Source organism: Pichia kudriavzevii, chromosome 1, assembly GCF_003054445.1.
Source record: "Pichia kudriavzevii chromosome 1, complete sequence".
Lineage (NCBI taxonomy): Eukaryota > Fungi > Ascomycota > Pichiomycetes > Pichiales > Pichiaceae > Pichia > Pichia kudriavzevii.
Window position 1 is genome coordinate 2,094,201 of NC_042506.1, and position 12,511 is coordinate 2,106,711.

Here is a 12,511-nt window from a genome sequence, read left to right on the forward strand (position 1 = left end):
CTGAACTACTCGCGGAACCGATAATGAAAATGATAACATTCATATAAGGTACAGAAATCAGTATGGTTACAAAGAATAATATATAATACTGGGGCAGCAAGGATTGTGCCTGCATGACATAAATTGCACGAGCAATTAGGTGAGGCGATCCTGTCTCTCAATGGCTTTATTTGTAGTGTGTGCAACAGCAGCGGCAACAGCAGCCTGAACGTTGGTACTTGAGCCATTCAGCAATTGTGAAACGTCATCTGCATTTATACTTTCCGGTACTTTGTGCGCTTCAGGGATTTGTGCAACATAGTTAGTGGCATTCAATACAGTGTTCAAGCTTTGGATTCCTCCAACTTGCTCACCCAAAGTGGAACAATCACGATGAGCAAACAAAATAGTGCGTAAAGTCAATGCGTGTTCACGTAGTGTTCCGACTTGCTCACGTAAGGCTTCATTTTCAGCTCTGTATTTATCTAAATCGGCCTTCATATTATTTATCATTTCCTTCTTACGCTGTCTACATTTAGAAGCAGCAACCCGATTCCTTTCAAGGAAATTTTTCCTTTTCTCCTCAGCGGATACGTTCTTCCTCCGTTTAGGTTTGTTTTGTGGCAACTCGACATCCTTTTGTGAGGAGGAACTGATATTCTCCTTTATTTCAATCTTCTCGGAAGAAGTTGTGCCAGGGCTGGAAGTAGCCATATTTTTAGTTCTCTTTTGCTTTGGTGATAGATTAGTGTCACTATCTTTTCTCTTTTTTACAGAACCATCAACTAGTGTCGGGAAAAATGAGTTTACAGGACTTTCTGTCTTCAGTTGTAATCCTTTGGAAACACCTGTTGAATTGGGGACATTTACAGATATTTGCGATTTACCAAATGTAGTTTCAGGTTTACTGAAAAGCGCTGATGTATTTGTAGTGCTGGTGCTGGCCACAGAAGAAGATAGACTGCTTTTACCGCTTAAACCGCCTTCCACGACTGATTGGGGATTTGTTTCTGGAGGCTGAACACTGGTATTAAAGTTGGGCTGTTTTCCTGGGAGTTGTTGTTGAGGCTGTTGTTGAGGCTGTTGTTGAGGCTGTTGTTGTAGTTGTTGCTCAAGTTGTTGCTGGGGCTGCTGCTGTAGTTGTTGCTCAAGTTGTTGCTGGGGCTGCTGCTGTAGTTGCTGTTGAAGTTGTTGTTGAGGCTGCTGTTGAAGTTGAGGTTGTAGTTGCGGTTGGCCTTGTAAATTCGAAATACCGCTGCTGTGTTTTACAGCTTTGGCTACTTGTTCATTCATCATATGAGTTTCTTGTGATTGGTTACTTGCCAATTCCAGTACTGGTAAGGTATGTATAAATCCGGACAGCCCGGTTGAAAATGGTTTTTTGTTAGGGGTGTTACCATTATTGAAAATCCCAGTGGATGGGGTCAAAGAGCCAGAAGGTATTCCCAGATATGAATAGAGAGAACTATGAAACATGTTACTAGGCCCAGGAGTTAGACCCGTTCGTAGTGATGATTCATTAGGTGTCAATCCGGATGATTTGGCATTAAGCAGAAAATTATACAATTGTTGTTGCTGTTGCGCAGGTATTATGTTGGCCTCCTTATTTTGAGTTTGAGCTGAATCCATCATTCCATTCTGTAAAGAGTTGGTGCTGAGTTGCTGGCCCATTGACGATGACATTGGTTGGTATTGTTGTTGGTTTGACTGGGTGGTGTTTGCATCTTGCTGTTGAGTAGCAATACCATTTTGTTGGATACTTGAAGATTTTTGAGCGTTTGGGTATTCTTTACACTGATTTTGTTGCTGCTGTTGCGCCAATGTTATAGTACTTGGAGATAAAGCTCCTAAATTTGATAGATTGAATGAGTTGTTTTGAGTACTTTGTTGTTGAAGATTATAGATATATTGAGGAAGAGACTGTTGGGTTTGTTGGTTTGAGTTTTGAGCTTGGTTTGACTGTTGTGGTATTCCCGGTGTTTGAAGAAAAAGTGAATTCCATATTCCAGGGGTAGCAATCAAAGAGCTACCCCCTGGAGATAATATTCCTGGTAAGGGAGGCAGGGACTTTTGTGCAATCTTTTTAGAGCCACCAGGCGAAAGAACAGGAGCTACAAATCCACCATTGGCGGTAGATGCTGGCGGTTTTAGTACATTCTTATCATCCATTTGCTTACTTAAATTGGTCTCTCCTGATAGGGCAATGTTTTTGGAAGGGGCAGAACCTGAAGGTTCTGTGAAGACGACACTAGTGTTGTCGTTGTTTCTTGTTTCATCAACTTTAACTGCATTTACCTGGTGACGGGGGAAATTTAACATAGTTTGCTGGTCGATATTCCTAGCCATGTTTTCTAGATGTGTATCACTCTGAGGTTTCGGTAAAGATTTACCGAGCCCCTTGGACACATCTTCATTACTCAACCTATTGACCTTTGTAATGTTATCATCACTCTGTGCAAACGATTGTTCAAAGGGGTTATGTTCGAAATCCAAAGTCTTTGCTGGGAACACAGACGATATATCCGGATTGGATCTCGAATTCGACTGGTTGATATTTGTCAGGTGAGAAGAGATGGTCATCTTTGACTGAAAACTGAAGCTATTCTTGAATCTAATTCAAAGCCTTCAAGGAGTTCTCCTATATAATTGTTGATTTCTATCTGTGGTAATTCTAATAGGATCTTGTATATGCGAAGATTCTCACAACAACGATACAAAACTCACAGATCAGTAAATAAAACGGCTGGTCTAGTCTTTCGTGTTTATATCCGACGATGTGGGATAGCAGAACGTAAATCCCGTAGTGATGGAATACCTATTTAGGGGAGGGGAGATGCTAGTGTATCTAATTGTGTCCTTGTAAAGAACAACTTACCTAAAGTAAACCAGAAGGATTGCGTAATTGCCACTTCTAGGTGATGTCATGTTCAAATGCGGATTCGGGAATCCTCCACTTCGCACGAAAAAAAAAAAAAAAAAAACCAAAGCAAAGCAAAAAAAAAAATATTACCAAAAGAGAAAATGTAGAGGAAAAAAAAAAGGGATGCAATTTACAGTTTTTATACGCGACACGTTCTATTTGGTGGCGGCTCAACTCAATTGCAATGTCACTTCTCAGATTGTGAAAGCCGTCACATCGATAAGAGCGAGAGAAAGAAAAGAAAAAAAGGAACAATACACAATCTACGCCAGGAGGAGGGAACTTCTAATAGAAATGCTCAGTTATCAGGGTGCAACGATTTATAATAATATTGGTTATACAAGGCCACAATGAGGACAAATCCGTTGTTGCTTCAGACACTCTCTCTGTACACCCCCATCCACGAGGATGGGTACTGTTCCATGTATGGGGTTGGAGGGAAAACGTCCTTTTTTGGGCCACAACTCCCACAGGCAAATAACACTAGAGCTGTGAAGCTGTCATTAGGAGAACGAGAGAAGTTGGTCGATATATGTGGTTCTTCTTGGGAAAATACCCGGTATTCCTGTTGTTCCGAAGAGCAAATGACTCAATTAAGAGATAACCTTGCAAAGGCCGAGGCGTTGATTTCATCGTGTCCTGCATGTAGGGAAAATTTTAACCAATTATTCTGTCATTTCTCATGTTCACCAAACCAATCGAGATTTGTTGACGTGGTTGCGACAAGGGCCGCAACGAACGGCGTCGAAGTAGTAGATGAAGTTGATGTTTACATATCCGATGAATATGCTTCTCCTCTATTTGAATCATGCGAAAATATCAAATTTGGGTTGACCAATGGTTATGCAATGGATCTCATTGGTGGTGGGGCAAAAAACTACACTGATTTTCTCAAATTCTTGGGTGATAAAAAGCCTCAAATTGGGGGGTCTCCCTTTCAAATCAATTTCAAATATAACCTGCCAAACTCAAATGATAATTTACAACTTTTCCAAATTGATGCTAAAGTATGTAATGATTCCGATCCTCAATTTGCATGTGCTTGTTCGGACTGTCCACAGGTTTGCCCAGAATTGGAGAAATTGCCAAGCAGAAAGAGCTGCAAAATATCAAATATATCATGTACGTCATTTATTATTTTAGTTAGTTATTTTTCATTATTGTTGACCTATTTGATAATAACAACTTTTCTGAAGTTTCAAAACAAAAAAAAAAATTCAAGTCAATGGCTTACTGATGACAACGACGTTGAAGTTGAAATTGAAGATGAATATGTATCTGGAAGAGGAGGTGGAGTTGAATATCAAACGGATATATTGGAAGGTCGATCTAATATATCTTTATCGTCTCATACAACTTTAAATTTACAATCATTACGACCAAGGAAAACATATATTGTGAACAATTATTTGGAAAAATGTTTTTACAATATAGGATACTTTTGTTCTAAACATTCGACCTATGTACTGACGGTTGGAATTTTCAGTATTATGGTACTGAGTTCATTTGTGTACTATATTAGATTTGAAACTAACCCTGTGAATTTATGGGTCAGTCCAACTGCAAAGGCATACATTGAAAAACAAAAGTTTGATGAGAGTTTTAAACCTTTCTATAGGACACAACAGATTATATTATCAAATTCTACTGGTGGTTCAATCTTACAAGACTATGAAGCGATAGAATGGTGGTTTGAAAAAGAAAAACAAATCCGCAAACTCCCAGCAAATGTCATGATCGACGGAGTAGTTGAAGAGGTTACTTATGATGACATTTGCTTCAAACCACTCGAAGATACTTGCGTCTTGGAAAGTTTTACACAGTATTTTGATGGTGAGATATCAAAGTTACCTGAGAAAACATGGGAAAATCAGATTGTAAAATGTTCAAAATCTCCGGTGGAATGTTTACCAAGTTTCCAGCAACCTTTGAAGAGCAATTTGCTTTTTGGTGGAAGCAAAGGCGAAGATGTTTTGTCGTCAAGGGCAATCATTGTTACCCTTTTAAATAATAACGACAATGATGTTGAAAGTGACCAAGTTATTCGTGCTTCAGCTTGGGAAAACGAACTCGAGGAATTTTTGTTGATAAATGTGACTGCAGAGGCCAAACAGCTGGGAATCAATTTAAGTTTTATGACGGAGGTATCCCTAGAGAAAGAGCTAAATAAGTCTACAAACACCGATATCCGAATAGTCGTTATCTCATACATAATTATGTTTGCGTACGCATCATATGCTCTTTCAATGCTACAACATGGAGCTAGACAAATCTCTTTCATAAACGCCTCGTTTATCACACCATTTGGTAAAGTTTCTGGAAATAACATCCTATTAAAATTTTTGGCTAAATCAAGATTCGGTTTGGGCTTGGTAGGAATTTTCATTGTTTTATTTTCGGTTTTTAGTTCGATGGGGTTCTGGAGTTTTTTAGGGTTAAAGTCAACTCTCATAATTGCAGAAGTGATACCATTTCTAATTTTGGCTGTTGGAGTTGATAATATATTTTTAATATGCAATGAATTTGAACATGTCGATGAGCTAACCGTCACAAGTTCATTATCCTTGCATGAGAAGATTGGAAAAACCATGGCGAATATAGGTCCCAGTATTGTTCTAAGTTCGCTATGTCAGTTTCTTTGCTTTATTTTAGGCAGTTTTGTTGATATGCCAGCTGTGAAAAACTTTTCCTTGTACATCTCTGTTGCAATCGTTTTCAATACATTATTGCAAATAACAGTTTTCATTTCCGTCTTATCATTGGATAAGATGAGAATTGATAGTGGAAGGTTGGACCTGTTACCGTTTATCAAAGTTGAAGCTGACTCGATCTCATTACCGATTGACAGTGAAGATGGAGAATTAAACCTTGGATTGAGTCAAATACTAAGTGAAACGAACGCTTCGGGTAGTGGACCATTTCAGCTATTTATGAAAACAAAGTATATCCCCTTTATTTTCAAAAAGGAAGTTAGGAATTTCTTGATATTTGCATTTTTGGCTGTTTTTGGTATCTCTTTGTCATTAATTCCAAATATGGAACTGGGGTTGGACCAAAGAATTGCATTGCCATCAGATTCGTACATGGTCAACTATTTCAACGATGTTTACGAATACCTAGATGTTGGACCTCCAATTTATTTTGTTGTCGAAGATTTAAATGTAACTTCGATAACGAATCAAAAAAAACTATGTGGTAAGTTTACCACCTGTGAACCGTACTCATTAGTTAATATTGTGGAACAAGAATATAAGAGATCCAACCAAAGTACAATTTCTGAGCCTGTTTCCAGTTGGATCGATGACTTTTTAATGTGGCTCAACCCTGAATTGATTGACTGTTGTCGTGTCAAGAAGAAGGCTCCAGACTTGATTTTCTGCGATCCGTATGCACCACCAAGACAATGTGAAACGTGCTATGAAAATAAAGAATGGAGTTATAGGATGGATGGTTTTCCAGAGGGGCCCGATTTCATGACTTACTTTAATGAATGGATTGACGCACCGTCATATCCATGTCCATTGGGAGGTAAGGCACCATATGCAAACTCAGTTTACGTCCAAAATAATACAATCAAAAGGCACGCTTTTAGGACTTCACATGCGCCCTTAAGATCACAGAAGGATTTTATCAATGCTTACCATAATTCATTAAGAATCATCGATGAAATTAAAGAAAATAACAGGGAAATCGATGTATATGCATATTCTCCATTCTATATATACTTTGTTCAGTATGAGGATATTAAAAAATTAACATTTTCATTGATTGGTATTGGATTACTACTCGTTGGCTTTGTGTCCTTATTTCTTCTAGGATCATTACGTAACTCATTGGTTTTCATTCTCAACTTGATATTAATCATCTCGAGTATCCTCGGATGGATGGTATTTGCGGGTATTACTCTCAATGCCGTTTCATTGGTTAACTTGTTGATTTGTGTTGGCTTAAGTGTAGAGTTTGCTGTCCATATGTTCAAGCATTTCAATTTCAACGAAACTTACATAAATAAGAGAGAGCGTGCACTGGATTCATTAGGTTATATAGGTACAACTACGCTAAGTGGCATCGCCTTGACAAAATTGATTGGTATAAGTGTCTTAAGTTTCACCCACAGCAAGATTTTCCGCATCTACTACTTCAAGATGTGGGCAGGTCTCGTCGTCATTGCCTCTGTGCATGCCCTTGTGGTGGTTCCCCTCTTGCTTTCTATGATCGGTGATAATAAAGTGTTTGGACACAGTAACTGGTCCAAAATAGCTACCAACTAGCTGAATTAGGCGACGCGCCGATCTGCCCTTTTTTGTTAAAATTATTTGAAATGCGTTTGTGTATGAAAATTCGGGTGTGCGTGTGTGTGTGTGTGTTTCTCTTAGCGATTTGAAAATTCCAGATTGCTGATTGGAGTCTAGCTTTTTGTAAGTGTCAAACAGAAGTTTACAACTGGAGATTCTTTTTTGAGAAGGTGAAGATTTTGTCCTACACAGAGAGCATTTCCAGACCCCCAACAAGCTTGTCTTGCATTCATTTGTGCTTAAGGTGATCCACATGCTTATACATTCCCTCAGAGACCCTATTTCACACAGTTTACATCAGGTTCATCATCTAAAAAATAGTAAAGTCATATAGTGTTTACGGAAGAAAGTGATTTTACCAGTTTATCAATTAAATAGTTAGTTTATTTATTCATTTATTTATTTATTTTGCTATTTTCTGCTATTAACGGGTCAATTAATAGTAATAATTCCACATAGATATAGTCACACCATTCAATTTGCAAGAGAGTATTTGGCATGTGCAGTTTAACACCGTTAAAATCAACTCAAACTATACCACACCCGCATCCTTATCCGCCATCAGACCCGGAAACCGGTAGCACCAATAGGGATAAGGAACATAGGGGATCAACAGTGCCCCCTGAACAGCCCATAAAACCAGACAAAAATGAAAAAGTGCCGTCGGTATGGTCTTGTGCTCTTGCTGGTGGGTTTGGAGGGCTAATTGGTGACACTTCAATGCATTCTTTAGATACTGTCAAAACAAGGCAGCAAGGTGCTTCCCATATGTTGAAATACAGCAATACACTGGTGGCATACCGTACTATCTTCCGTGAAGAAGGTTTTCGTAGAGGTCTCTACGGAGGATATAGTGCTGCTATGCTTGGATCACTACCGTCTTCAACAGTTTTTTTCCTATCATACGAATATGTGAAACGTCTCGCAATTAACGATTTTGGTGTGCCTGAAACTCCAGCTTTTCTTATTGCTGGTTTTTTGGGTGACCTTTTTTCCTCGGTGTTCTATGTTCCTTCAGAAGTTCTCAAAACTAGGTTACAATTACAAGGTCAATATAACAATCCCTATTTTAAATCTGGGTACAACTATAAAGGCTTGATTGATGCAACTGTCTCAATCATTCGAAATGAAGGGTGGAGTACCTTGTTTTATGGCTACAAAGCAACACTGACAAGAGACTTGCCATTTTCAGCTTTGCAGTTTACCTTCTATGAGAAATTCCGACAATTGGCTTTTTCATTAACATCAGATGAAGCTGTTGCTACTTTCGAACAAACCGAAGGGAGATCATTGCCTTTATATGCAGAACTACTTACCGGTGCTGCGGCTGGCGGTTTGGCAGGGACATTAACCACGCCTTTGGATGTTGTCAAGACAAGAATGCAGACACAAAACGGCTCTTCCAAAGTTATCCTAAATTCCAACTCTATTTTCTCCAGTTTGAAAACTATTTACAGAACTCAAGGTTTCAATGGATTATTCTCAGGAGTTGTTCCTCGGTTTGTTTGGACATCCGTCCAAAGCTCGGTCATGTTGCTGTTATATCAGGTCTTCTTAAAGGCGCTCAATTCAGATGAAAACGTCTTGGAGGGATAGTATAACGTCCCACAATTACCATATTCTTAACACTGCTTCTTCCACTGTACATCAAAAAGTTAACCGTGGTTTATTAGATAACAAGAGTCACCCCTGTGCTTTGTATATAGTTTATAAAGTCTTAAAATTCCCGCATTTATAAAAAAACAAACAAGATGTAAAAAAAGACAAATGCACCAAACCCCAGAAAGTCATCGGCAGATAGTAATCCACAGAAATAATCAACACCTTTCGAAAACTTTGTAAAGTCTGGGTAAACTTGCAATTTCAATCACATCTCTAGCCAGATTGTCCGTAGCAAGAAACTTTTTCTTGATCATAGGCATGATTAGATTTTCTAGACATGCCCCAATCTTCATTTTCCTTTCTTTAGCGTTCTCAACATCATCGTAGATTATCTCTGGAACGTAGAACAAAGCAAATTGTCTTAAAATACCACCCAAGCATTCTTTTTCATCGTTCCAATTAACCTTGGTTATTACGCGGAAAAGGAACAAACTTAACTTGTTCCAGCTAGGAATATAACCTTTCAGCAATAAAGGCAAACTTTTTAATTTTGGGGCAAATGAATCTGAAACATCTATTTCTGTGCTAAAATACTCTTCCCACATTTCGCACATATTAACAAAGCATGTTTGAACACTATCTCTAAGGTCAGGAAGCTCCTTAATTTGATTTCTCTCACAAAATATCTTCACGAATTCTTCATTCTCATAGACCTCCTTTTTGAGTAAGTGCAAAATGTCAATTCCACCCTCATTAACAATTTCAATTTTACCAAATGCAGCAAAATCTGCCAAGCCAATATGATAAAAAAATTCTGAACAAAGGCTTGCATAGTCGACTAAATACAAATTGACGTCATGCTGAATACAACATAGCCTTTTCTCGTAATCGGCAATACCGACATATGTGTGTTGTGCAAAAATTTGGGTAAGAAACCTATTTCCTCGAGCTTGTAACTCTTGCTTCAACGAGATTATTGATTGTAGACGAACTGGCTCTATCTCTTTAGTGGCTGTTGTCGTCTCTAAAATGGTAGATGAGTCAAAATCTTGAGAAACGTCGTCAATATCAATCGAATCTTCAGCTGAGTTTGTTTGTTGAGTATTTTGGGATGAAAACGACTTCACAAAATTATTCAACGTGGTTTGACTATGGTCAGTTCTCACCATTTCATGCTCGTATGGCTTTTTAAATTGTGATAGTGGTATTGCCTTCTTTTTTTCTCGAGTTACTGGCTCTTCCACCAACCCTCTGGTTCTCTTATTTCTCCTCTCTTCAATGTCATCTTCGATTTTTCTGGCATTTGTTAGAATTTGTTGAGTTAAAAATTTTCTTGATGAATCTAAATCAGACAACACGTTATCAATGGAAACCACTATACGATCCACAACTTCATCCTCATTTAAGAACCTAACCTCTCGCTTAGTGGGATGAACATTCACATCGACATTCTGCGGGGATATTTCTAGTGAAAGATAAATAAACGGCTTGTGGCCTTTAGGCAAATAAGTAGAATACAAAGCGCCAAGTGCTCTCTTAAGTGGATTGCAGACTACCAAACGATGGTTGATAAAGAATATCGGTTGGATCGATTTTTTATTCTCAAAACTTGTATTACTGACAGAACCTTGGCATTTTAGGAGCCCAAACTGAGTTCTAAAGTCCTCGTCTATTTTAATGTCAACATTCAATAAATTATTAGCTATAGCTGAGCCGTAAACTGATCGTATTCGTTCTTTTCTTGATAAATTTGACCTTACCATGATGTCCAAACCGTTACCTCCTTGTTTTTGGCAGCTGAAACCGACATTGTCAACGTGAATAAGATACTTGCTGATGACCTCGAGAATATTGGCATATTCTTCGTTCTTGCTTTTTAGGGCACGTAACCTTGACGGAATGTTATAAAACAAGTCTTCAACAACCAAAACTGTACCATCTTTACCAGCTATTGGCTTGACGCCGTCATCGAGTCCGCCGATAAGTTCACCGTCCTTATATGATGCCTTCCATGCACAACTATCATCTTTGGTTTTTGTTATAACACTCAACCTGGCAATATGAGAGATGCTGGCCAAGGCTTCACCTCTGAACCCGTAAGTTGAAATACTTCGTAAGTCCTCAAACTCGACTAATTTCGATGTGGTAAACCGCTGGCATAGGATCGGTAAGTCCTCTTTGTTTATTCCAGAACCATTATCAGTTATTTGCAGCAACTTCATCCCACCATCTTTAACAACAACTTCTATCTGAGTGGCACCAGCATCAATTGAATTTTCAAGTAATTCCTTAAGTGCGTTTGCTGGGGCAATAATGATCTCTCCTGCTGCAATTAAATTGACCACCTTCTTATCTAATGGCAATATTCTTCTCCTCTCAGTTGTCATTTTTAATGGTAGTAGTATAGAGTAATCATATATAGTATATGCTTTAGACGTAAAGATAGAGAAAAAAACACTGAAATGAGCAAAAGTATTGATGTGACTTCCTACGCGTCATCATTTTCTAGTTTATGATTTCAGCTTGTACAATTATGTGCGTATGAGGAGAAGATACTTGAAGGGTGATGTACTATATAATAACGTAGAGGAACCCACCAAATATAAGACACGTATGTCGGGAACAAAATAAGCATAAAGGGGAAAAGTTTGTGTAAGTCCTTGGCCTCTAGATGTTGGCTACTTTGACAGTGGACGATTTACATTATCTAAATAAATTTAGATCGTGTAGTCTCTCTATATTAACTCAGATTGCGGCAAATTTTTGAGTTGATTTAGAGATCAAAATTTAGGTATTTTCTTGACTTCACAAAAGGTCATGGATACCCCTATAGCTGGTAGTGCTTCTAGTGTTGATCGGCTTTACCTCTTCTATGCTGACCTTTTAGATGGTCAGACCAATGCTGAAGATTCGAAAGTTATTCAAGTACTTCGTGATGCCTTCAAATTTGAATTGTTACTTCGAAAATTCACTCTTAAACAGCAGCTAAAGATCAGAAATGTTAAGTCAGAGATTGATAGATGTGTAAAATTATTGAACATGCTGATTCTTGAGTTTATAGTGGAAAAGTATGAACAGTCTAACGAAGTTAAAGGAGACAAAATAGTGGAAAGTAGAGGAGAATTCGGGAAACCTCAATTGGAGAATCGAAAATACCAGTTCAATCTGTCAGACGAAAAAGGATTAGTCATGCTTGCTATTGGGTTTGATCCCTCAAAAACTAATACAGAAATAGGTGTAGATTTAGCCAATCCAGAGGATATTGAAGATTTTAATTTGAATAAACTTGAAGACTTTTATAAACTGGATTTTAGGAACATTTTCGACGATAGTGAAATTGAACAGCTTGACGCATGTTTCCAGAAACTGGAATATGACAAAAGATTATCAAAATTGAGTCAATTTTGGGCTTTGAAAGAAAGCTACTCTAAGTACCTTGGTGTGGGTATATCTGCAGGTTTACAAAACTATATTTTCTCGGCGAATATTGAAATTAAGCCAACAGCTAGGTTGAATGAGTATCAACTGGATCAACTCGAGCCCTATGAACCAAGGAATGTTTGTTTGACATTACCAGGACATAATATATTGTGCTCGGTATTTGCACATTATAATTCATGCACGTTGGTTAAACTTAATCCCCTAGATATTGTAAACCATTTCCTCAATTAAAGTTGCAACAAAGGAAAAAGTATAAAATATACAAATACTAAAG

General features: G+C 38.1%; 5 protein-coding genes across 5 annotated transcripts; 3 read left to right on the top strand and 2 right to left on the bottom strand.

Moving 5' to 3' along the window:
* Nucleotides 1-135: 135 nt before the first annotated feature.
* C5L36_0A09560 (uncharacterized protein) lies at nucleotides 136-2,559 on the bottom strand (the record flags this gene model as incomplete). Its single annotated transcript, XM_029463983.1, has 1 exon — nucleotides 136-2,559. One exon carries the CDS (start codon nucleotides 2,557-2,559, stop codon nucleotides 136-138), a length of 2,424 nt encoding a protein of 807 aa, XP_029319843.1.
* Nucleotides 2,560-3,249: 690 nt separating this feature from the next.
* On the top strand, nucleotides 3,250-7,170 carry C5L36_0A09570 (uncharacterized protein; the record flags this gene model as incomplete). The annotated part of the gene is made up of 1 exon (XM_029463984.1): nucleotides 3,250-7,170. The coding sequence occupies one exon, from the start codon at nucleotides 3,250-3,252 to the stop codon at nucleotides 7,168-7,170; it is 3,921 nt and encodes a 1,306-aa protein (XP_029319844.1).
* Nucleotides 7,171-7,692: 522 nt separating this feature from the next.
* Nucleotides 7,693-8,790, top strand: C5L36_0A09580 (uncharacterized protein; the record flags this gene model as incomplete). The annotated part of the gene is made up of 1 exon (XM_029463985.1): nucleotides 7,693-8,790. One exon carries the CDS (start codon nucleotides 7,693-7,695, stop codon nucleotides 8,788-8,790), a length of 1,098 nt encoding a protein of 365 aa, XP_029319845.1.
* A 221-nt stretch (nucleotides 8,791-9,011) lies between these two features.
* C5L36_0A09590 (uncharacterized protein) lies at nucleotides 9,012-11,183 on the bottom strand (the record flags this gene model as incomplete). The annotated part of the gene is made up of 1 exon (XM_029463986.1): nucleotides 9,012-11,183. One exon carries the CDS (start codon nucleotides 11,181-11,183, stop codon nucleotides 9,012-9,014), a length of 2,172 nt encoding a protein of 723 aa, XP_029319846.1.
* A 430-nt stretch (nucleotides 11,184-11,613) lies between these two features.
* On the top strand, nucleotides 11,614-12,468 carry C5L36_0A09600 (uncharacterized protein; the record flags this gene model as incomplete). The annotated part of the gene is made up of 1 exon (XM_029463987.1): nucleotides 11,614-12,468. One exon carries the CDS (start codon nucleotides 11,614-11,616, stop codon nucleotides 12,466-12,468), a length of 855 nt encoding a protein of 284 aa, XP_029319847.1.
* Between the last annotated feature and the right edge of the window lie 43 nt (nucleotides 12,469-12,511).